General features: G+C 36.3%; 3 protein-coding genes across 3 annotated transcripts; 1 reads left to right on the top strand and 2 right to left on the bottom strand.

Moving 5' to 3' along the window:
* Positions 1 to 9976: 9976 nt before the first annotated feature.
* Positions 9977 to 10429, bottom strand: LOC127557889 (keratin-associated protein 19-5-like). The gene has a single exon (XM_051991176.1). The coding sequence runs from the start codon at positions 10427 to 10429 to the stop codon at positions 10202 to 10204; it is 228 nt and encodes a 75-aa protein (XP_051847136.1). The 3' UTR covers positions 9977 to 10201.
* Positions 10430 to 17059: 6630 nt separating this feature from the next.
* Positions 17060 to 17523, top strand: LOC127557888 (keratin-associated protein 19-5-like). Its single transcript, XM_051991175.1, has one exon. The coding sequence runs from the start codon at positions 17060 to 17062 to the stop codon at positions 17285 to 17287; it is 228 nt and encodes a 75-aa protein (XP_051847135.1). The 3' UTR covers positions 17288 to 17523.
* A 3970-nt stretch (positions 17524 to 21493) lies between these two features.
* LOC127557887 (keratin-associated protein 19-5-like) lies at positions 21494 to 21993 on the bottom strand. Its single transcript, XM_051991174.1, has one exon. It carries the CDS (start codon positions 21991 to 21993, stop codon positions 21766 to 21768), a length of 228 nt encoding a protein of 75 aa, XP_051847134.1. The 3' UTR covers positions 21494 to 21765.
* Positions 21994 to 24133: the final 2140 nt, after the last annotated feature.

Genomic DNA, 24133 nt, shown 5'->3' with positions numbered 1-24133 from the left:
TTTATTTCAATTTTGTTTGATTGATTCTTGATGTTTCACAGAATCATTAGCTTCAACTTGTCCAATTCTAATATTTAAGGAGTTATTTTCTTCATTTAGCTTTTGTATCTCTTTTTCCATTCTTTCTCCAAGCATGAAACTCTTGCATCACTCTCATTTATTGTCCCTTTTTTTCTTCTGCTTTTCTTATTTTATACTTCTTTTTGAACTCTTCCAAGGAGTTCTTTTTGAGTTTCAATCCAATTCATATTATACTTTGGGCATGGTTGTCCTCTTCTGAGTTTGTGTCTTGATCTCCCTTGTCACCATAGTAACTTCCTATATTCAGATTATTATTATTTTTTGATTGTTTGTTTATTTTGCTTATCTTTTCTGGTCTTTCCCTTTATTTTTAAACTTGAGCTCTGTTCCTGGGGTGGAAGATGTACTTCCCTAAGTTAACAGAACTTGTCTTCTATCATTTTGTTATTACCCACCAAAGTGAAGTTTTGGAGTATTGCACAAGCAATACTGCACTACAAAACCTACATAATAAAGTTATATGCTAAGCCTGAAAGTTGTCATGGAATTGTACCTTGCTAATGGATCTCATCTACTCCAGCAATCTTCATAGCCTGTACAGTTCATAATACTGCCTTCTATTTGAAACTTTCCATCCATGGAAGAAATGAACTATTTGTTAAAGCTTTTTATTTTCAAAACATATACACAAATAATTTTTCAACATTGACCCTTGAATAGCCTTGTGTTTCAGATTTTCCTCTCCTTCTCCCAATAAGACAATGAGAAAAGTGATGGACTAATCCAAAATCCTATAGCTATCAGGGACCACTTGGATCTGGAAGCAAGGAACCATGAACACAAGATAATGAATATGTGAATCTTTGAGAAACTTTGAATATAAAACCCCTTTCAATATGTGCACAGAATATGGGAGAAATGTCATGGCTTGTAGGGACATATCCCTGACCATCAGTACAATGGGGACTTAGATATTATGAAGTACTAAAGCTTAAATACTGCAGAAATGAAATTTTATAAAGGGATTTTACAATGAAATTAAAATTAAAAAAAAAAAACAGAAATCTGGAGAGTTACTCCTTCATTGCAGAAGATGAATTGGAGACCAAATCTTCTGTAAGCAAACAGAAGTGTAGTTTAAGACTAATAATCTCTTCATTGTATGAGACTGAAAACTATGTGGAGGCCAAGAAGGAGATGAGAAAACATTTTTGCGAAGTTAAACAAATTTATTAGAAAATCATAACAGACACTTCAATCATGGTTTATCAAAGCTGGCCATATTTATTGGAAATAAGTTTTCACTGGGGGAGTCCCCATTATAAAAGCTGAGATTCTACATCATTTCACAGAAGGAAGGATCTTGCTGCTTGAGGGTCCCTGACACCTCACTGTCTTGAGTACTCCATAGAAATTTCAAGACCTTCTTTTAGTGTTTCTTCCAGAAATAGTGAGTAGATGTGATATGATTTCTGTAGAAAGCCATGGAATTACATCAAATTAGGTTGGACAAAAATTCCTCAGCAGTGTAGGGACAGGTGGTTTTTCAGTAGAAGCCATAGGATGAATACCTTCCACAGTAAGATGAGTTGCAGCAGCAGCCATGGCCATAGCCACCATAGCCCAGGCTTCCATAACCCAATCCACCAAAGCCATAACCTAGGTCATGATAGTTGCCACATCACATCCATAACTAGAGCCATAGCCATAACCCAGCCCTCTATAGTAGCTGTTGTAATAACTCATTGTATCAAGATTTATGGATTTGGAAAGATGTCAGGATTTAGTTTGGGTGAGTATGTAGGGGAAGATGTTCACAGGGACTTTTATATGTTTTCAGCAGAAGATATAGGAGATTTATTCCAAAATCACATCATTCCCTTTAATGAATTTGCTAGGGTGGAGTCACATTCTTGTCACTGTCTGTTGCTTGAGAAGAATTTCTCCAGCTCATTAAAAGCATTTTCTCTTGATTTGCTGTTTCCATATCAAGGATCTCATTCCTGTCATGAGGAATGATAACAAGGTTGGCAAACTCTGTATGATTAATGTGGCTGGTGCTTTATCCAGTTTTTATGGCCTCTTCTGGGCACATTGTCTCCAAGCTTGATGGCCTGGCCTGATTCTTTAGGAGTGTTTTTGAAATCTGTTTTTTTTTTTTTTTTTTTTTTTTTTTTTGATCAATGCTGTTTGAGAATGAAGTGATAGCAAGTTTCAGGTTGATGTTGAGATGACTGGAGGGAAACATCATTCCTCTGAATAATATTTTCCTAATATTTATTCTACCTTTTGTTTCTCATGACATTGAGGATAGGCTGTCTTTTAAAAAATGTCCATCTTCCTCCTCCTCCTCTTCTATCTTTTCCTTTTTTCCCTTCTCCCCCTCTTCTGCATTCTCATTGTTGTTGGTATGTAAAACTTCCCTCAAAAAAACCTTTGGTTCACTAGAGCAATAAGACATATATGAATACAATTTTTATAAGACATATACAAATGTAAGATTGTATGAGCCATTGTATGATATGTATACCCATAAGAGCTGGCTTAATGGAGATTTAAAAAAAAGCATTCCCTACGGAGAATTTCTCTTTTACATCATCCATCATGTTGGTCATCAGGTACCACCTGGATCTGGAAGTGAAGAACCATGAGCCTGAGATGATATCCTGATCATGAAGCCCTGCTAACAAAAAATCTTTTTGTCACTAGGCAACTTTGTCTCACTGTAGCTATCGTGCTTTATTACTGTTGCTATTCCTCATGCTTGATTCTTTGTCTAGCCACAACTGTGTATCAATATTTATGCCTCACTGCTTTGGGTCTCCTCAGTCCTAGCAGAAACCCCAACACATTTGTCTAGTTTCCTTTTTCAATGGAATATAGAAAGCTTTTTGCCTATAACTCCTCTGAACTCTTTGGTATTTTCTTTTATTTTTCAGAGTAGATAGTACAACACTTTTTCTATGACCTCTTGTAAGGTTATTTGTTGTTCAGGGTTGACAGCTGGTTTTAGAAGTGGGATTGAAAAGTTCATTCCTTATGCCTTCCCTAGTGTAATACAAACTCCAGTAACTCCAGGAGCCCATCATGATTAGCTGATGTGCATCTTCAAGAGTGTCAGTGAACAATTTTTTCTTTTCTCGCTCCTGAGAGTCTCATCTTTGGTCGAGCTCTGTTCCCTTTGAGGATTGAAATTTTGGTGTCATGACTGAAGAGGGGATTTGTCCATTTTCTGTTGGTGAAGTCTCTTGACTTCTTTGAAACAGGCACCTTTGTAATTGTTTTCCTCATTGTTGTGAGAAACTAGAAGCTAAAGAATGAGTCTTCAAAGAACTTGGCTACAGGGCATATGCATTTAGTCCACGAACAAGAGACTTGCAGGTTTCTTAGTAACTGGCATAATATGACATTTTTGCCAATAGTGTGGGACAGTGATCTTTACCCAAATTAAAGTCAGACACTCTCAAGATAAAAAGCAGAAAAAGGTTTATTACAATTTCAGAGAAAGGGTAACTCCTAACAGACAAGGTGTCAGTAGAGAAGTGCAAAGTACAAACTGCAAAACACAAGTTTGTATAGATCCTAACCAGAAGCCCCTTCTGACCTTTCTTTCCCATTGGCTGAAGAGTTCTAATTCATCATCAGAGCTCAGAAACAAAAAATACTAGTCAATAATCCACTCTTTACTGCATTAGGTACTTAAATGCTATTGAAAATGTAAGTGAGGAGAACAGGAGGGAAATGTTTGTTATTTAAGATAATCAATCACCTACAACTTTTAGCTGTAGCTCAACTTGTTATTGCAAAATCTCAAATCACAATCAGTACACAGGTGGAGGGCACATTCTTATGAGAGGTCTTCACTCAGTTTATTCAATTCAATGGGGTTCTTTTTTACTGGAATAAAATGACTTGTCTTAAGAAATGTTTTGATAAAGTTGGCAAGAAAATTAAATATCCCAAATAGGATACTTTTAATAAATAGCTACTTGAAACTACCAAAGAAGAAGCCTTTTGCAACTTGGATTCCTTTAAGAAAAGCTTAAATAGAATTATCATGTTTATGTGTTTGCTTTATTTTTATTCTGTGTTTGTGCCTTTGTAAAATGTAGGAAAAATTTGTCTTCTTCTGTTGCGTTTGTAAATAATGTTACCTTGAAAGATTTCTAAAAAACAAAATGCAGTCAGCTAAAAAAAATTGATAAAAAGGCAGCAGTCAAGGAGTTTAGAATGCTGTGGGGGAAAAATTAATGAGATTTCACACTTGAAATAATTTGCCCAGTAAGCAGGATTAACTCCTACTTTAGGCTTTCCACGGGATATTAGATTATGAGGGAACAAAAGAAGATAAAACTTGCAAGACCCTTATTCTATCATTTTGTTGACACCCTAACAGTAGTAGGGTCTCCCTGGTCAGTGTTGTGGGTTTGGCAAAAGAATTCACACACAGTTTTTCTCCAAGTTAAGGGGCAAATATTTATTATGCTGCTTGACAATGGACTAAAGTTCCAAAGGAGTTTAGCAAAGGGAGTTTAGTCAAGAGGCAGAAGCAAGAAGAAATTATGCTGCTTGATAACAGGCTAATTCCAGGAGAATCTAGCAAAGAGGCAGAATCAAGAAGATATTTTTGCAGGAAAAAAACCCCAAAGATTAGGTTGATATGCTAATATTATAATTTAGAGGTACAATCACAGAGTGGTAGGGGTGGGGTAGTTCCCATCTTTGAGTTCTACAGTTTACTGACCAACAAATTGGCCATAATTGTTTATAGCACTTCCAAGGCTAACTAGATTTAGGGTTTCTCAGACCTTGCCACTTTCTTACACCTATTCAATTTCAACCTTCATAAAACCAGATAATCAAAGTTTATAGAACTGCTAAAAATGTTAGCAGATTTTGAAAGTTTGTAGAGTATGGAAATTAATCATTTTAAGATTGTAGGGGAACATTGGCTAATTCTGAGAACTCACTCCTTTCTGAAATATTTTAGTGAGTTTTGGGATACCACTCTGTAGATTTTTTTTTTTTTTTTTTGCTGAGACAATTAGGTTAAGTGACTTGACCAGGGTCACATAGCTAGGAAGTGTTAAGTGTCTGAGACCACATTTGAACTCAGGTCCTACTGACTTCAGATTTGGTGCTCTACTACTGCACCACCTAGCTGCCCCTGTAGAATTTATTGTAAGGAAAAATAAGAATCAAATTTTCTAAAAGTTTTAAAAGCAAATGTCACTTAAATTTCTCCCCTGAAAATTTATGGCCTTTTTATGAAAGAAGAAAGGTAACTAATTTGGAAATAATAGCAGAAGGAAGAAAATAAGTATACAGTTTGCTCTTTTTAAAATACTGGAAATATATGGGGAAGCAAATTATATTCCAATTGCAGAAATGTGGTAACTGTGCAGTCTTTTTTTTTTTTAAATATATATAACTGTGTAGTCTTAAGCAAATTATCTTATTTCTGTTTCAGTTTTCTGATCTGTAAAGAGAAAAATTATAATGGTACCCACCTCTCAGGATTGTTGGGAGGATCAAAATAATGTAATGATTATAAAGTATTTCACTAAATGACAAATGATAAACACTATATTATTATTATTGTTTCTTTAACTCTAAGATAGGTTTAAAATGCCAAAGATATTTTAATATTTTAAATTAATAAATTTAATAAATTAAATTAATAATTTAAAATAAATTTAATATTTTAAATTAATGGTTTTTATATAAGATAATCTGGAAATGCATTCAGCTGAATTGATGTCATCTGAAGCTTTCTTTCATGTTTAAAATATATGATATTGTTTATGTTATATTATTAATGTATTTCTAACTTCTTTTATATTGTGAAATTTGAGAGACCATTGTAACAGAAATACTGTTAGACAACAAAACTTCTCTTTTAATCTGAATGCTGTCAGATTGTAAATTGAGCTTTTTAAAGGATATGTACTCTAGTCTGAGAACTGCTAAAAGTGATTGTCTGTACCTAGAAAAATGTAGGGGGACAATGTGATTGTGGCCTAAAAACTCTTGACTTTATTTCCCCATTATACTATTTCTTTTCTGAAAAGGAAATTTCTGAACCTGGTTAATCCTAAATCTTGCTTTTGACACCTTATACCTACATAATTAGCTGTGTGATATAACTCATGCCTGGAATCAAACAGAAATAATAGAGTTCTCCCTCCTTCCCCATTACGTGATATTAGTATAACTATGTCCCTCTTTTTCCTTATATAGCAAATTTCTATAATTAGGACAGATGAGTTATGGAAGTTTTGTGAATACAACATCAAATATATTCAAAGATTGATACCGGCACATCATTGAGTTACTATAATAGGATGCAAATATGAAATCTTAAAAATTTTAATCTATATTTGTGGTCCAATTCTAATATGGGATGATATGCTTAAAGGGAGAATGATTAGACAAACTAATAAGACAAAGATGTAACATAAAATCTTTTCTAATTAAATGGAGTAGTGATTGAGAACGCAATGGAATTATATTGTTTTCTTTAAGAAGTATATATGTATGTGATTGCTTTTCAAATTTACCTATCATTTATTTATCAAATTTGTCTATCAATAATTTATCAGGCTTTGAGTATATATATATATATGTACATATATATGTATATATATTTAATTTTTTTATTATAGCTTTTTACTTAGAAGTTATATGCATGGGTAATTTTACAGCATTGACAATTGCCAAACTTTTGTTCCAAATTTTCCCTTCCTTCCCCCCATCCTCTCCCCTAGATGGCAAATTGACCAATGAATGTTAAATATGTTAAAGTATAAATTAAATACAATATAAGTATACATGTCCAAACAGTTATTTTGCTGTACAAAAAAAATTGGACTTTAAAATAGTATTCAATTAACCTGTGAAAAAATGCAGGCAGACAAAAATAGAGGGATTGTGAATTCTATGTAGTGATTCATAGTCATCTCCCAGAGTTCTTTCCCTGGGTGTAGCTGGTTCAGTTCATTACTACTCTATTTAGACTGATTTGGTTCCTTTCATTTTTGGAGAAGGCCACATACATCAGAATTGATTATCGTATAATATTGTTGTTGAAGTATATAATGATCTCCTAGTCCTGCTCACTTCACTCAGCATCAGTTTGTGTAAGTCTCTCCAGGTCTTTCTGAAATCATCCTCTTGGTCATTTCTTACTGAACAATAATATTCCATAATATCCATATATCACAATTTATTCAGCCATTCTCCAATTGATGGGCATCCACTCAGTTTCCAGTTTCTGGCCACTACAAACAGGGCTGCCACAAACATTCTTGCACATACAGGTCCCTTTCCCTTTTTAAAAATCTCTTTGGGATATAAGTCCAGTAGTAACACTGCTGGGTCAAAGGGTATGCATGGTTTGATAACTTTTTGAGCATAGTTCCACATTGCTCACTTTGAGTATATTTTAATAACACATTGTCAAAATTAAATTAAGGATTTTACTTATAAAATTATATTGATAAAGGTAAAGAAAATGAAATTATTTTCCCATTTTAAAAGTATCTGATAATTTTAAAAGGCAGAACAGTTCATTTTATGAACATACATTTTTAAAAGATTTGAATATCATACAAGATAAGGTTGAAACGGGTACATGATTTAGATGTAAAGCATAAGCAAATTAGGAGAACAAGGAATAGTTTTCCTCATATATGTTTCTACATATATATCTATGAAAGGAAGAATTTAGTTAGATAATAGATAGAATAGAAGGATAGAATAGAATAGAAGGAAAGAATTTAGGAAGACATCCCATGGTAATCTTGAGAATGCACAAAGAGGGGCATAAGGGACTAGAATTCAGGAAAATGGAGGTGATGGTTCATCATTAACCTGTACTAGTCAGTGCATGGTTGGCTTTCAAGCAATCTGCTGAGCATGTAGAGAAGTTCAGACTGGTTGGAAAAAGGATCTGTAACTCAAGGCTCTTGAGGCTAATTTGAAGGAAGTGGGCTCTTGAGCTTAGAGGACCCTTAGGGGACTATGTCAACTTTCTTAAAGACTTTTAAAAGGTGAACACCATTAAATATAGACTATATATTTTTTATTTCTTCCCATGTGAGACACCTTAGATCCAGAAGGTCTTTTACTGTAAGGGTCCATTAGAAAGATCAGGCAAGCACAATTGGGATGTAAGTAGGCCAATGGTTTTGAGGTCCCCGGATGTGATTGGATATGAGTATATAGGGACTTCCTTCATGGGTGGGACCTCCAGCCACAGTGGGAATTCTAATTATTCTGATCTCATGTCAAGTTCGGGATGTAATCTTTAACATCAATTGGCTTGTGCCTGTGACCTCATAGACCCTATATAAGCTCAGAGGAGAAGGAACTTGACCTCTCTTTTCCTCTTTTTCCACCTGCAGCTTGGCTTGGGGAGAGATACTAAGAGTACAGGAGGTCATAGAGTGAGGTATAAACCAATAAATAAACCAATAAGCTTGTCTGCCAAAACTCTCGCGTGCTCTGTTGTGCTCAAACTGTGTCCATATGAGATAGCAGCCAGAGAATTCTGGAGACCTCAAAATAGAGGTAAGATTTGTAATATTTGCCAAAGTTCCTCTGATTAGACCTAGGAACTAGGATCAGCAGTAGTTGAGTATGAAAATAGTACTTAACATTTTACCCCTTAAATTCATTTAAGCTTTGTTATAGAGAATGAAAAGCTCTTTTCCACTGAGAGCTACTGAAGAAATCATCTTCCTAAAAGAGCAGTTTCTGAAGGCAAGTTTGCCTGGACTTTATAGATCATTTGGAGATAGATTTTGGGAGGAATTAAATGAAATGTGTCACTTGAAAGTCTCTGTTGAAAAGCCAGTGGATTTGTAGGAATATCCATGCTTTTTTTCTGAATGAAAAATAAGGGCTATAATTGATATCTATGATAGTATACATTCATTTTGAGATAAAGCACAGATGATATAAGGTCCATTGCTAGAAGTATTTTTTCCCACTATCTGAAACACTAATTTAAACAATAAACATTTCAGTTTATAAAATTGATTAATTTTCTACTATGTGTACTAAGTTCTTTTTTCCCAAGGACTCATTTGAGAGACATGATTTTGGGGGTGCAAAGTCCAAATCCAGTCTGTGAAGCTGTAAAGCAGATACTTTTTTTTTTTTTTGCTGAGAGTGTGAATTAATTAGAGAGGTAAGGTGTTTTAAGGGATTTGAAGGCATTCTTTACACACAATTCTTCCATGGATGAGAGAGCCTCAGCTCAAAGACAATATTGTGAGCTGGACTGGCTTTGTAGTTTGCTGGACGAGATGGAACCCATCAGAAGGTCATCAGCATTGACACATGACTTTCTTCTGTAGTTTTTTTGTAGTATGCCTTTCTCTTGTACTATGCTCTAAAACTTCATATTTGAGGTTGTTAACAAAATGGTGGATGATAACTGGAAATCAGTGTAGTAATGCTATTGCTGACAGTCATTAGGGATCACTTGTGCTTGAAAATGATGAACCATGAACATGAGAAACCTTTGAGAAATCTTGAACCTAAAAACTTAGTCACTATGCACACAGAATATAAAAGAAGGGCTATGGATTATTGGATTATATTCTTTGACTCCACTAAAATGGGACCTGGGCATAATGGAGTACTAAATTTAAGTTCTGCAGAATTCCTATTTTGAACAAGAAAATAAAATGTATTTTTTTTTAAACCAAATGAAATCTGCAGAGTTCTGTCCTCATTGCAAAAGATGAATTGGAGACTAAAGCTTCTATGATGACACACAAGTGCAAATAAAAATTGAAAATCTTTATAATGTGAAGTTGACACCTGTGTAGATGAAGATCAAGGAAAAGTCATGAAACCAGTTTCATTAATAAGTGAAATAATTTTATTAAAAATTATAACAGATCTCTCAGCATGATATATCAGAGCTGAGTACATCTTCTGGAATCTCTGCTGAGATTCAGTATCATTTCCCAGAGGGAAGGGTCCGGGTGCTTCTGAATCCCTGGCATTCACTGCTCTGTTTCTTAGGAATGGTGAGACTTCTTGTGGTGTCTCTCCTATATCATCAAGATGTAGAAGCAGGTGGAAGGTGATGTCTTTAAAATGCCATGGAATTTCACCAAGCAGAGTTGCACAAGGATTCCAGGACACTGCAGGAGGAGGTGGTTTTTCAGTAGAAGCCATAAGAAGAATACCTTCCACAGCAAGATTGGCGGCAGCAGCCATAGCCATAGCCACCATAGCCCAGGCCTCCATAGCCATAGCCACCATAGCCCAGGCCTCTACAGCCACAGCTGCCATAGCCATAGCCTAGGCCACGGTAGCTGCCACATCCACAGCCATAACCAGAGCCATAGCCATAGCCCAGGCCTCCATAGTAGCTGCCGTAGTAGCTCATGGTTTCAAGTTTCACAGATTTGGAAGGATCTCAGGGTTTCCTTTGTGTGAGTGTGTAGAGGAACACGTTGAGGGGGACTTTTATACTCTTTCAGAAGGAGGTGTGGCCCATTAATTCTAAATTGCATAATTCCCATTAATAAACTTGGGCAAAATTACATTCTTGTCATAGTTTATTGCTCAAGAAGAATTTCTCCAGCTCATTAAAAGTATTTTTTCTTGATATGCTATTTCTTTATGAACATTCTATTGAGGATGTCATTCCTTTTATGAGAAATGATTATAATGTTGCCAAAAATATGTAGTTAATGTGGCTGGTGTGCTTGTTGATAGTCATCTTCTGGGGATCTTGTTCTTGTTTCACAACTTGAAAGCCTGGCCTTCTGATTCTTTGAGTGTGCTTTATAATTCTATTTCCTTTGATCAGTGCTCTTTGAGAATGAAGTGACAGCAAATTTCAGACAGAGGCTGAAATAATTGTGGAGAAAAAATATATAGGATTAGGGAATCAAACTACCATTCCCAAAGTAAAGTATACAATATATACACTCCACTGCCAGTACATTCCAGGCGAGAAACATTCCCTGTTCTCAGGCAGGTCTAAGGTCTATGAAAATATGAAAATACAAGAAACCTGACACAAATATGAGGAGATAATAGGAGATTTCAAAGGCAAAGGTACAAATCTTGGACAATGAGGTTGTCATATGTCATAGATAAGATTTCACCTGAGATTCCTTATAGATGGGATGTTACCTGAGACTCTTTTGGATTAGGGAAAGTCAGAGTTGAGTGGAAGAGAGAGGAGAAGATTCTTGCCAGGGTGTGTAGCCAGAGAGGGTAAAGAAAGTCATGCAGAAGAGACATTGTCTTAGTGAAAGCAGGTAGGCTATATTGGACAGAAACATAAAATATGGGGAGGAGAATTAAGTGTTCTCAGTCTGGAAAGGTAGGAAGCAGATCAGCTAATATAGTATGTGAATATCAGATAGAGGGTATCTACCTAAACCAGTACAAAAGAAAAAGAAACTGGAGTTTACAAGAATGTTGGTGCAGTGATTTGGGGTTAGGAGTAATTATAAAGGCAGAGAAATCAAGAGACTGTTTAGAACAACTGTTGATTAGTTGATCAGAGCATAGATCTGAGTGGAAAGATTAAGGGAGGGAAACTAATCAAAAGATTTTGCAACGATGTGAAGCCTGATTTAAGGTGGATATTGTATAAGTAGCAAGAAGTGTGGAATTCTAGAAACTAGAATTCCACAGGAAGGAGATGTTTTGCTAACAGGAGAGGTGTGATGATAGAGAGTGGTCAAGACCTTCCCTGAGTGTGAGATTCTCAGAGAATCAGATTCCCTTATTTGATGGCAGTTTTCTTGAAATTTTTAGAGAAGTTTTGAACAGAAAGGTTGTTTTGAAGAAGGATGAGATTTTTTTTTTTCAATTCTGGAGGTTCTGAGGGGTGTAGGAGACATCAATTTAAAATTCTTAAACAGAGAATTCATGACGTAAGACTGGTGCTGAGGAGAGATTTTTGCCTTTTTCTAGAGATGAGGCAATGAATGACAGAGAGAGAAAGAGAGAGTGAGAGAGATATGGAGAGAGAGAGAGAGAGAGAGAGAGAGAGAGAGAGAGAGAGAGAAAGTCGAGAGAGAGAGAGAGAGAGAGAGAGAGAGAAAGAGAGAGAGAGAGAGAGAGAGAGACAGAGACAGAGACAGAGAGAGAGAGAGAGAGAGAGAGAGACAGAGAGAGAGCACAGAAAGAGATATGCCCTGATGTTCTGGGAGCTTGAAAAAGTTTACTTTCTTACCACAAGGAAAAACTTAATGGAGAGGAAAGAAAAGAGAGCAACTTTTATTTTACTCAATAGGCTTTAGACAACAAGCCAATTGTTCACCTTTGACCACCTTTCTGGAAGAAGAGTATCCAAGCTTTAAAGGAACACCAACTGGCCAGGACTTTCAAGAACCAAATGGAGATCAAGAAGAAAGAAGATGGAGGCCATTAGTTGTGGACAAGAGGAAATTACTGGGAAGTTTTGAGATAACAGTTTCTCTTAAATTTTAGGTCAGAACACAAGACTCTCCATTAAACAAATTTTCAGGTTTGTTACAGATAATGAAAATCTCTTTTCCCACTGAGAGAAGTTGAAGAGAGAAGTCATGCTGAAGGAGAAGTTTCTCTTGAAGTGATACTGAGGGCAAGTCTCCCTGAAAAAGATTTAGGAATCATTTAGAAATATGTTTTGGGAGGAACTGAATGGAATGGATCTCCAGAGAGTATTACTGTTGAAAAGCCAGTGGATCCTTTGGAATATCCATGCTTTTTTTCTGAATGGAGAAGAAGAGTTATGAGTGATAGCTACAGCCACATGCATTCATTTTAAGATAAATCAGAGAAGATATAAAGTTCATTGCTTCTAGCACTTATGGTGTTTTCTTTACTGTGTGAAACATTAATTCAAGTAATAAATATTTCAATCTATAAAAACTGATTAAGTTCCAGCTATCTGTTAGGTAGAAGACGAAACTCCTTCTTTCTAAGCACTCATCTGAAAGACATGATTTTGGGGATGCAAACAAGATCCAAAGCCAGGTGCTGGAGCACTACAGATGATACTTTTTATCCCTGGGAGTTTGAGTGAATCAGAGAATTTAGTGCTTTGAAGGATTTGAACACATTCTTTAAAAATTAGTCCAATTCATGGATGATAGAACCTCAGCTCAAGGATAATGTTGTGAGCTGAACTGGTTGTGAAGTTTGCTAGAGGAGATAGAACTGAACAGAAGGACATGGTTCCATGATAACTTTTAGGTTTAACATATGATTTTCTCTTGCAGTTTTTGTGATTATTTCTCCTTCCAAGTCTTGTTTCTTTCCTTGGGCCTGGATAGCTAGATTCTTAGAGGCCTATCTCTCTGCTTGGTTCCAAGAGCTCCCTCCGAATGTCTCCAAATCCAAAGGTTTTGCCCTTCAGCCTCTGCCTCTGCTTTCTTCAGCCTCCAGCCAGCACAAAGATGGAATGAATCTCTTGTCTCCTTCACTTGGGGCTCGGCTAGCTTTCTGACGAGTCTTTCAGACTAGCTTGGTCTCAGTGGGGGAATATCAGATTGATGGTTGATAACAAAGTGGTGGAAGATAACTAGACATCAATGGATTAATCTACATGTTCATGGTCATTAGGGACCATTTGCATTTGAAAGTTATGTCACGAAGATGAGGTAATGAACAACTTTTTTCCTCAGAGGCACTTGCCCAGGGTCACACAGCTAGGAAGTGTTAAGTGTCTCAGACCAGATTTGAACTCAGGTCCTTCCTCTTGACTTCAGAGCTGGTGCTCTAACCACTGTGCCACCTAGCTCCCTGAACATGGAAACCTTTGAGAGAAATTTAATATAAAAACCGAGTTATTATGCACACTATATAAGAGAAGGGCTATGGATTATAAGGCTAAATTCTTTGACACTAATAAAATGGGTCCTGGACTTTTTGGAGTACTAAGATTTTAATACTGCGGAATTCAAATTTTAAGATATTTAAGTAAGAAAATAAATTTTTTTTCCCCAAAAGAAATCTGGAGAAATCTTCATTGTAAAAGATGAAGTGGAAATTAAACTTCTGAAGTGACATGTAAGTGTAAGTCAAGATTAAAAGACTCTTTGTAATGTGAGGTTGACACCCTCTGTAGATAGAGATCAAGAAGAGTGGTAAAAACAGTTTTGTTAATCAGCAAGATAAATTTATTAGAAAATTTTAACAGATCTCTCAGCCATGATATATCAGAACTGAAAAAACTTGTTGGAAATGTTGTTGAGGGCATCTTCCTCATGGCAGCTGATATTCTGCATCATTTCCCAATTACTGAGGTTAATCTTAAACATATGGTATAGTTTTCCATATAAAAAGCATAATTTGTCCATGTCCATTTCCTAAAAATTACTCTTTGATATTGCCTTATATATTAAATTTTCTATTAAGTTCATGTTTGGTTGAGAGAAAGTCCTGAAAATCTGCAAATTTGTTGATTGTTCATTTTTCTCATTCAATATTATAGGTAATTTTTCTGGATATGATATTTTTGGCTGCAGACCTAGTTCTTTTGATTGGTGGTATATAAAAATTCAAAACCCGCAATTTTTTATTGTAGCTGCTAATAAGTCCTGTATAATTCTATTTGTAGCTCCAACATTTTTGATTTTTTTTCTTGTTTCTTGCAAAAATTTCTCTTTCATCTGGGCATTTCAAAATTTGACAATACTATTCCTATGTGTTTTACACAAAGGATCTCTTTGCGGTGGTGATTGGTAAATTTTATCTATTTCTAGTTTCCCTCCATATTCTATTACTCCAGGACAATTTTCTTGGAATATTTCTTGCATTATTGTGTAAAGGTACTTTTTTTTTGGGGGGGGAGGCAATAACTTTTAGCTAGTCCAATTATTCTTATATTTTTTTCTCTTCTTGACCTATTCTCCACATCTGTTGTTTCACATTTTGTTCTATTTTTCATTCTTTCTAATTTTGTTTTGTTATTTCATTTCTTCACTGACTTCTCCTTGCCCAATTCGAATTTTCAAGGAATTATTTTTGTCTTTAAGACTCCTTATTTTCTTTTCTAGTTGGTTAACTTTATTTTTTTCAGAATCTTTTTGTTTTTCTTAGGTGGATTTTATTTTTTATTTTTTATTTTTTCCTCCATCTGTTTCATTTAATTTTTAAAATCTTTTCTGAGCTTTTCTATAAATTCTCTCTGGACACAGAGCCATTTCAATGTTATACTTTTGGATAGAAGGAGGTTTTTTTTTTTTTTTTTTAAACTTCTCTGCCCTCTCCATGAAACAGATCTTTCAAAGGCAATGAGAGGAGATCCAGAAGAAACCATAAGATTTCTCTGTTGATTTCAATATAGCCGTGAACTTTCTAAAATGAGGAGGTACAGAGAATGTTGCTAATATGAGTTTGGGTAGAATCAAGCATTGGTGGACAGCCAATATGAGTTCAGGTGAAATGCTGATTTGAAACCTGAGCCGGAATAATGAGTGTCAAAGAAAAAGTAACTGAGTCCATGGCAGAAGAGAATGTTACCTACTGAAAGAGGGTAGTGAAGAAAAGGCAGATTGTAGTTTTTCTTCTTGTGATGCATCTTAAAAAGATATTATATGATCAGAAAAAAAAGAAGTCAAAGTGTTAGAGAAAGCAATATATGTTGTAGTTCTTTTGGCTTCTAAATCTCTTACAACCTCAGTCTAAGGATAAAACAACCCAATAACATTTTATATGATAATCAGACAATGTGGACATCATAGTATGATTGAGATTGTATGGAGAAGGAAATAAGGGATTAGAACTCATGAAAACAGAGGTGATGACCCATCATTAACTTGCACTATTCAGTGCTTGGCTGGTGTTCAGCCAAACTCTTGAGCATCTAGAGAAGTCCAGATCATTTGGAAAAAGAACCTGCAGCTCAAGGCCTGCAAGGCTCCTGAAAAAACTGGGACTCTTAGGTTTAGAGGACCTTTAGGGGATGATGTCAGCTTCCTTAAGGACTTTTTGTAATGACCACCATGAAATGCAAGTACTAGACATATTTCATTTATTCCTATGTGAGAGACCTTAAATACAGAGGTGGTATTTTATCTAATTAAATTGATTTTCAGCTTTGTTACATAGACTAAAAGCTCTTTTCTCATTGAGAGCTGTAGAAGAGAGAAATCATCTATCTGAAAGGAGTAGTTTCTATTGAAATGACCTTGAGAGCATGTCTCCCTAGAAAGTATTGATGAATTATTTAGAGGTTTGTTTTGGGAGAAATTGAATGGAGTGTATTTCTTGAGAATATCTCTGTTGAAAAAAATAGTGGATCCATAAGAATATCCATGCTTTTGGCTGAATGGAGAATGAGGTCTATAAGTGATAACCAGAGTAGCATACATTTATTTTAAGATAAATCACAGGAAATATAAAGTCCATTGCTTGTAGTACTTATAAGTGTTCCTCCACTGCTTGATAGACTAATTCAAGCAATAAATATTTCATTATATAAAATTTGATTATTCTTCTACTCTGTGCCAGATAGAGTACTAAGTTCCTTTTCCCCAAGAACTCATTTGAGGGACATGATTTTTTTCTCCACATTTATCTCAATTTCAATTTGAAACTTGCTGTCACTTCATTCTCAAAGAGAACTGTTCAAAAGAAATAGAATTCTGAAGCACACTGAAAAAATCAGAAGGTTAGGCTTTCAAGCTGTAAAATAAGGGCAATATCCCCAAAAGAAGCCTACCATGAAAACTGTGTAGAGCACTAGCCACATTAACTACATATGCTTTGGCAACATTACAATCATTTCTCATCACAGGAATGACATCCTTGGTAGAATCTTCATAGAGAAACATCATATCAAGAGAAAACAACACCCTTAATGAGCTGGAGAAATTCTTCTCAAGCAACAAACCATGACAAAAATGTGATTTTGCTTTTGCAAGTTCATTAATGGGAATTATGCAATTTAGAATTAATGGACCACACCTCCTTCTGAAAGAGTATAAAAGTCCCCCTCAACGTGTTCCTCTACACACTCACACAAAGGAAACCCTGATATCCTTCCAAATCTGTGAAACTTGAAACCATGAGCTACTATGGCAGCTACTATGGAGGCCTGGGCTATGGCTATGGCTCTGGTTATGGCTGTGGATGTGGCAGCTACCGTGGCCTAGGCTATGGCTATGGCAGCTGTGGCTGTAGAGGCCTGGGCTATGGTGGCTATGGCTATGGAGGCCTGGGCTATGGTGGCTATGGCTATGGCTGCTGCCGCCCATCTTGCTGTGGAAGGTATTCTTCTTATGGCTTCTACTGAAAAACCATCTGCTCCTGCAATTACCTGGAATCCTTGTGCAACCCTGCTTGGTGTGATTCCATGGCATTTTAAGGGCATTACCTTCCACCTGCTTCTACACCTGGGTGATATAGGAGAGACACCACAAGAAGTCTCAGTATTCCTATGAAACACTTAGAGCAGTGAATGCCAGAGATTCAGAAGCACCTGGACCCTTCCTTCTGGAAAATGACACTTAATCTCAGCTGTCATGAGGTGCCCCCAGCAACATTTTCAGCAAGTGTACTCAGCTCTTATATATCATGCTGAGAGATCTGTTATAATTTTTAATAAAGTTATTTTACTTATTAATGAAATTGGTTTCATGACTTTTCCTTGATCTCCATTTACATGTGTGTCAATCTCACACCACAAAGTTATTCAATCTTGACTTACACTTGTATAATAAAATCTTTAGTCTCCAATTCATCTTTTGGAATGAAAGCAGAATTCTCCAGATTCCTTTTTTTTTTTTTAACATTTTATTTTCATATTTAAAATAGGAATGCTATAGTACTTAAATTTAGTAATGTCATAATACATAATGTATAAGTCCCATTTTACTAGAGTCAACAATTTTATGCCTATATTATGTTATCTATCTCTTACACTCCAAGTGCATACTGACTGACTTTTTATGTTCAAAATTTCTCAAAGGTTTCCATGTTCATTACTTCATGCCCATGGTTTTTCACTTCCAAATACAAATAGTCCCTGATGACTGTCAGCATGTGGAATAATCCACTGATTTCCAGTTACCTTTCATCATTTTGTTGTCAACTGTGGTGTTCTTTTTCTTCTTTAAAATATATAATATAAAATAGTTCTCTCTAGGAGAAAGCAGGTTTCTTGGGGGAAGTTTTCTGGGGGCAGCCTTAGTATCAGTTCAGATCAATAATTACCCCAAATGCAGCCAGCTGGTAAAAATACAAATGTTTATTTTCTCCTTCCAAAATAGCCCGGTTAGTTGAGAGGCCTATCTCTCTGCTTAGTTCCAAGAGCTTTTGCCGCTTTGTCCTTTGCTTCTGCCTCTGCTTTCTTCAGCCTCCAGAGCCAGCACCAAGTTGAATCTGTCTTGCCTCTGAGAGAGTCTTCTCAATCTTCAGTTGAACTATCGACTCGTAGCTTCTTCCTCTGAAAACTCTTCTGACTGGCCCCTTTGAAGCTCTATTTATTCGAGTGAGAGGAATTGTGGGATGCGAGAGAGAGGGATTATGGGTTTCTCCATAGTGCTCTCTGACCCTAAGAGCTTCAAGGGAGGTGTGAATTCACAAAGTTATAAAGTTTACTTTGTGAATCTCCCATACTTGTGAATTCCAGTGAGTAAAGGTGTAAACACAAGCATTGTATTAATTAGTTCTACTTAGTACCTTGTTTCAGGTTCTGGCCCAAAACATCTTCTTGTAAGATCAGATCAATAATCTATCAACTCTAATGAGTTAGCAGTTTGTAAAGATTCCAACAGTCAATTACCATTATGAAGTTTAAAAGCACAGTACAAGTGAGCCATATGTCAAACTTGAAGATGGTCATACAACCATGCCCTTCTGATATGTTTCATCTCTTCCAGCAAACTACACAGCCAATACAGCTCATAACATTGTCCTTGAGCAGAGGCCCTCCCAATCATGTGGGAATTTGACTAATTCGTAAAGAATGTCTTCAAACCCCTCAAACAACTACTCAAACTCAAGGAGGAAGAAAGTGTCTTATTTATTTTTCCATACTCTGGCTCTGAACTTTGAGGAGAATCTCAGCTGAAGGACAATGTTGGGAGCTGTACTGGTTATGTAATTTGGTTGAAGAGATTAGGCCTATCAGAAGGGCATGGTTCTATAACAACCTTCAAGCTTGATATAACTCTTGTGTGTGGTTTTGTGGTATGTATTTTTTATGCTGTGCTTTAAAACTTTACATTGGTGGTTGATGACAAAGTGGTAGAAGATAATAGAGTGGTTGATATAGTCATAGTCATTAGGGACCATTTGCATTTGGAAGTTATGAGGCATGACCATGAAGTAATGAACATAGAAACTTGAGAAAACTTGAACATAAAAATCAAGTCACTATGCCCATGAAATGTTGGAGAAGAGCCATGAATTATAGGGATAAGTTCAATTAAATGGGACCTGGAGTTTATGGAGTACTAATATTTAAGTATAATTCCAATTAAAAAAATTATTATACCTTTTTATTTACAAAATATATACATGGGTAATTTTTTTCAACATTGACTCTTACAAAACCTTCTGCTTCAAATTTCCCCCTCTTCCCCACCCCTTCCTCTAGATGACAGGTAGTCCATTACATGTTAAATATGTTAAAATGTATGTTAAATCCAATATATGTATACATATTTATACAGTTATCTTGCTGCATAAGAAAAAAATGAATCTAGAAAGAAAAAAAAAAGCCTGAGAAGGAAAACAAAAATGTAAGCAAACAATAATAGAAAGAGTGAAAATGTTATGTTGTGGTCCACACTCAAATCCCATAGTCCCCTCTCTGGGTGTAGATGGCTTTCTTCATCACTGAACAATTGGAACTGGTTTGAATCAACTCATTGCTGAAGAAAGTCACGTTCATCAGGATTGATCATTGTATAGTCTTCTTGTTGTCATGTATAATGATCTCCTGATTCTGCTCATTTCACTTAACATTAGTTCATGTAAGTCTTTCCAGACCTCTCTGAAAATATTCTTTTGATCTTTTCTTATAGAACAATAATATTCCATAACATTCATATACCATAATTTATTCAGCCATTTTCCAATTGATGGGCATTCAGTTTCCAGTTTCTAGACACTACAAAAAGGGCTGCCACAAACATTTTTGCACAAGTGTGTCTCTTTCCCTCCTTTAAGATTTCTTTGGAATATAAGCCCAGTAGTAACACTGCTGGGTCAAAGAGTATGCATGATTTGATAACTTTTTGAGCATAGTTCCAAATTGCTCTTCAGAATGGTTGGATTTGTTCACAGTTCCACCAACAATGTATCAGTGTCCCAGTGTTCCCACATCTCCTCCAAAATTCATCATTATCTTTTACTGTCATCTTAGTCAATCTGACAAGTGTGTAGTGGTATCTCAGAATTGTCTTAATTTGTATTTCTCTGAATAATAGTTGTGTGGGTCAGAAACCATTAATAAAACAACTGGATAGATCTCTAGAAGCAAAGCAAAGTTTATTTACATTCTCAAGAACGGGCGTCCCACCCATCGAGCAGATAATCGAAGGGAGGAGGCATGGTAGGGTTAAGGGTCGGCGCTTTTATCCCTAACACAAATTCCCCCTCCCACCACTGACCCTCATCCTTATTGGCTGAGGATCTTACATTCTAAACACGGGAACTATCCAAGAAATTGAACTTGACCAACAAGTACATAGTTGCCCATATTTGGCTGAAATAGGATAACAAGAAGGGGACTTAAGTATGACCTTAGGGGGCTAACAGGGAGGGGATAGCAGGAAGAGACTTTAAGTATGTCCTTAAGATATCAGGGAGGAGACACTTTAAGTATGCCCTTGACTTAAAGTCCTTCAGGCCTACTCAAACTTTGAAATAGATGAAGCCTTACTGATTTTCACAACTGTCTTGAAAGATCTCATTTTATCTCGTTCATAGTGATTTGGATCACCTTTCCATTTCTTCATCTGAAAATTGTCTGTTCATAACCTTTGATCACTTATCAATTGGAGAATGGCTTGATTTCTTATAAATTTGAGTAAATTTTCTATGTATTTTGGAAATGAGGCCTTTATCAGAACCTTTTAATGTAAAAGTGTTTTCCCAGTTTATTGCTTCCCTTCTAATCTTGTCTGCATTTGTTTTGTTTGTACAAAACCTTTTAAATTTAATATAATCAAAAATTTTCTATTTTGTGATCAATAATGATCTCTAGTTCTTCTTTGGTCAGAAATAGAATTCCAATTTTTAAAGACATTTAAGTAAGAAAATACTTTTTTTCCAAATGGAATCTGAAGAGTTCTACTATTATTGCAAAAAATGAATTGGAGGTTAAAGATTCTGCAATAACATACAAATGTAAGTCAAGATTGAACATTTCTTTGTGGTGTAAGGCTGACACTCATGTAGATGGAGATCAAGAAAGAGAGGTGAAACAGAATTTGTTATACAGTGAAATAAGTTTATTAGAAAATCTTAACAAACCCCATCAGCTGTGATATATTGGAGCTGAGTAAACTTGCTGGAAATGTTGTTGGGGCATCTTCTTCATGACAGCTGAGATTCTGCATCATTCTCAGAAAAATGAGTCTGGATGCTTTTGAATTCTGGCACTTTACTGCTCTGTTTCATTAATATGACAAAACTTCTTCTGGTATTTCTCTTATGTCACCAAGCTTCAGAGGCAGATGGAATGTGATGTCCTTATAATATAGAATTATCCCAAGCAGGGTTGCAGAAGGATTCCATGACATGGCAGGAGCAGGTAGTTTTTTAGTAGAAGCCATAGGAAGAATACCTTCCACAGCAAGATGGGCGGCAGCAGCCATAGCCATAGCCACCATAGCCCAGGCCTCCATAGCCATAGCCACCATAGCCCAGGCCTCTACAGCCACAGCTGCCATAGCCATAGCCTAGGCCATGGTAGCTGCCACATCCACAACCATAACCAGAGCCATAGCCATAGCCCAGGCCTCCATAGTAGCTGCCGTAGTAGCTCATGATTTCAAGTTTCACAGATTTGGAAGGATGTCAGGGTTTGCTTTGGGTGAGTGTGTAGAGGGACATGTTGAGGGAGACTTTTATACTCTTTCAGAAGGAGGTGTGGTCCATTAATTCTAAATTGCATAATTCCCATTAATGAATTTATAAGAGCAAAGTCACATTCTTATCATAGTTTGCTGCTTAAGAAGAATTTCTCCAGCTCATTAAGGGTATTGTTTTCTCTTGATATGATGTTTCTCTATGAAGATTCTACCAAGGATGTCATTCCTGTGATGAGAAATGATTGTAATGTTGCCAAAGCATATGTAGTTAATGTGGCTGGTGCTCTACACAGTCTTCATGGTAGGCTTCTTTTGGGGATATTGCCCTTATTTCACAGCTTGAAAGCCTAGCCTCTGATTCTTTCAGTGTGCTTCAGAATTCTATTTCTTTTGAACAGTTCTCTTTGAGAATGAAGTGACAGCAAGTTTCAAATTGAAATTGAGATAAATGTAGAGAGAAAAATGCATGGAATTAGGTAATCTAATTATCATTCCCAAACCATTATAAGCATTGTTTATACTCCACCTGTACTTTGCATTTAGGGATGGAAATAGAAAGAAATGTCATCAGAATCCCGAGTTCTCAGAAAAGTCTAAAGTTTTAAGGACAATGAAAATGTAAGAAACCTGTCACAAAATGGCGGGGAGGTGATAGGGGATTTCAGAGACATAGGTACAAGCTCCTAGAACAATGGGGTAATGTCACATGTTCTGGATAGGATTTAACCCAAGACTCTTTTGGACTATTAAAAGTCAGATGAGAGAGAAGTAGAATGGAGAGGAATTTTGGCATTGTAGGCAACCAGACAGAGAAAAGTCAAGGAGAAGTAGGAAAAGGCTTGTTATAGTGAAAGCAGGTGGACTACATGGGGCAGAACTACAAAATGTTGGGAGGAGTATTAAACATACCCAGTCTTGGAAGATATGAAGGGGTCAGCTAATGAAGAAGGTGAAGTGCCAGAGAGGGGTTATCTAATTAAACCAGTACAAAACAAAAAGAAACTGGAGTTTACCAGAATATTAGTATAGCAATTGGGAATTAAGGATAACACAGAGGAATCAAATTGTCTAGGACAATCCCTTGATCAGTTGATCAGAGGATGGATCTGGGTGGGAAAACAAATGAGGTAGGGAGACTAATCAAAAGATCTTGCTGAGAGTCTTGTGAAGGCTGATGTAAAATGGGGTTTTTAAAAAGTAGCAAGAGTGTTAGGATTGCAGAGACTTTGGGAAAGGAGAAAGAAGTTTTGCTAACTAATTAGATAGGTATTCTATAATAGAACTCAAAGCCTTCTCTGGGTCTGACCACCTGATTCCTTGGTTTGATGTCAATTCTCTAGACATTTTAAGAGCAGTTTTGAATAGATAAGTTGCTTTTGAAGAAGCAGGGTGAGATGTGTTATAGTTTTGGGGGTTTTGAGATGTTAGGAGACATCAATTTAAAATTCCCAAATAGACAGTTCATGATGTAGAACTGGTGCTAAGGAGAGATTTTTGCCTTTTTCTAGAAATGAGGCAATGAGAGAGAGAGAGAGAGAGAGAGAGAGAGAGAGAGAGAGAGAGAGAGAGAGAGCAAAAGAGACAGACAGAGAGAGACACAGAGAGAGACAGAGACAGAGACACACACCAAAAGAGACAGAGAGAGACAGGGAGAGACAGAGACAGAGACAGAGACAGAGAGAGAGAGAGACAGAGAGACAGAGAGAGACACACACACAAAAAGAGACAGGGAGAGAGACAGACAGACAGATAGAGAGAGAGACACAAAGAGAGCGAGAGAGAAAGAGAGAGAGAGAGAGAGAGAAAGAGAGAGAGAGAGAGACTGAGAGAGACAGAGACAAAGAGACAGAGAGAGAGGGGAAAATCTTAATGCAGAGGAAAGAAAAGAGAGAATTGTAGACTTCACTCAATAGATTTTAGATGACAAACCAATTGTCCACCTTTGACCACCAGGAATGAGCAATCTGGCTGAAAGTAGACTACCCAAGCTCTATAGGAGCACAAATTGGCCAGCCTTTTCAAGAATTAAATTGTGATGAAGAAGAAGGAAAGCTTAGGAGAGGCCATTAGTTGTGGGCATGAAGAAATTACTGGGT

The sequence above is a fragment of the Antechinus flavipes genome, chromosome 3 (assembly GCF_016432865.1).
Source record: "Antechinus flavipes isolate AdamAnt ecotype Samford, QLD, Australia chromosome 3, AdamAnt_v2, whole genome shotgun sequence".
In the NCBI taxonomy this organism is placed as follows: Eukaryota; Metazoa; Chordata; class Mammalia; order Dasyuromorphia; family Dasyuridae; genus Antechinus; species Antechinus flavipes.
The sequence above is the reverse complement of the archived record's forward strand: the minus strand, read 5'-3'. Positions and strand labels throughout refer to the sequence as shown.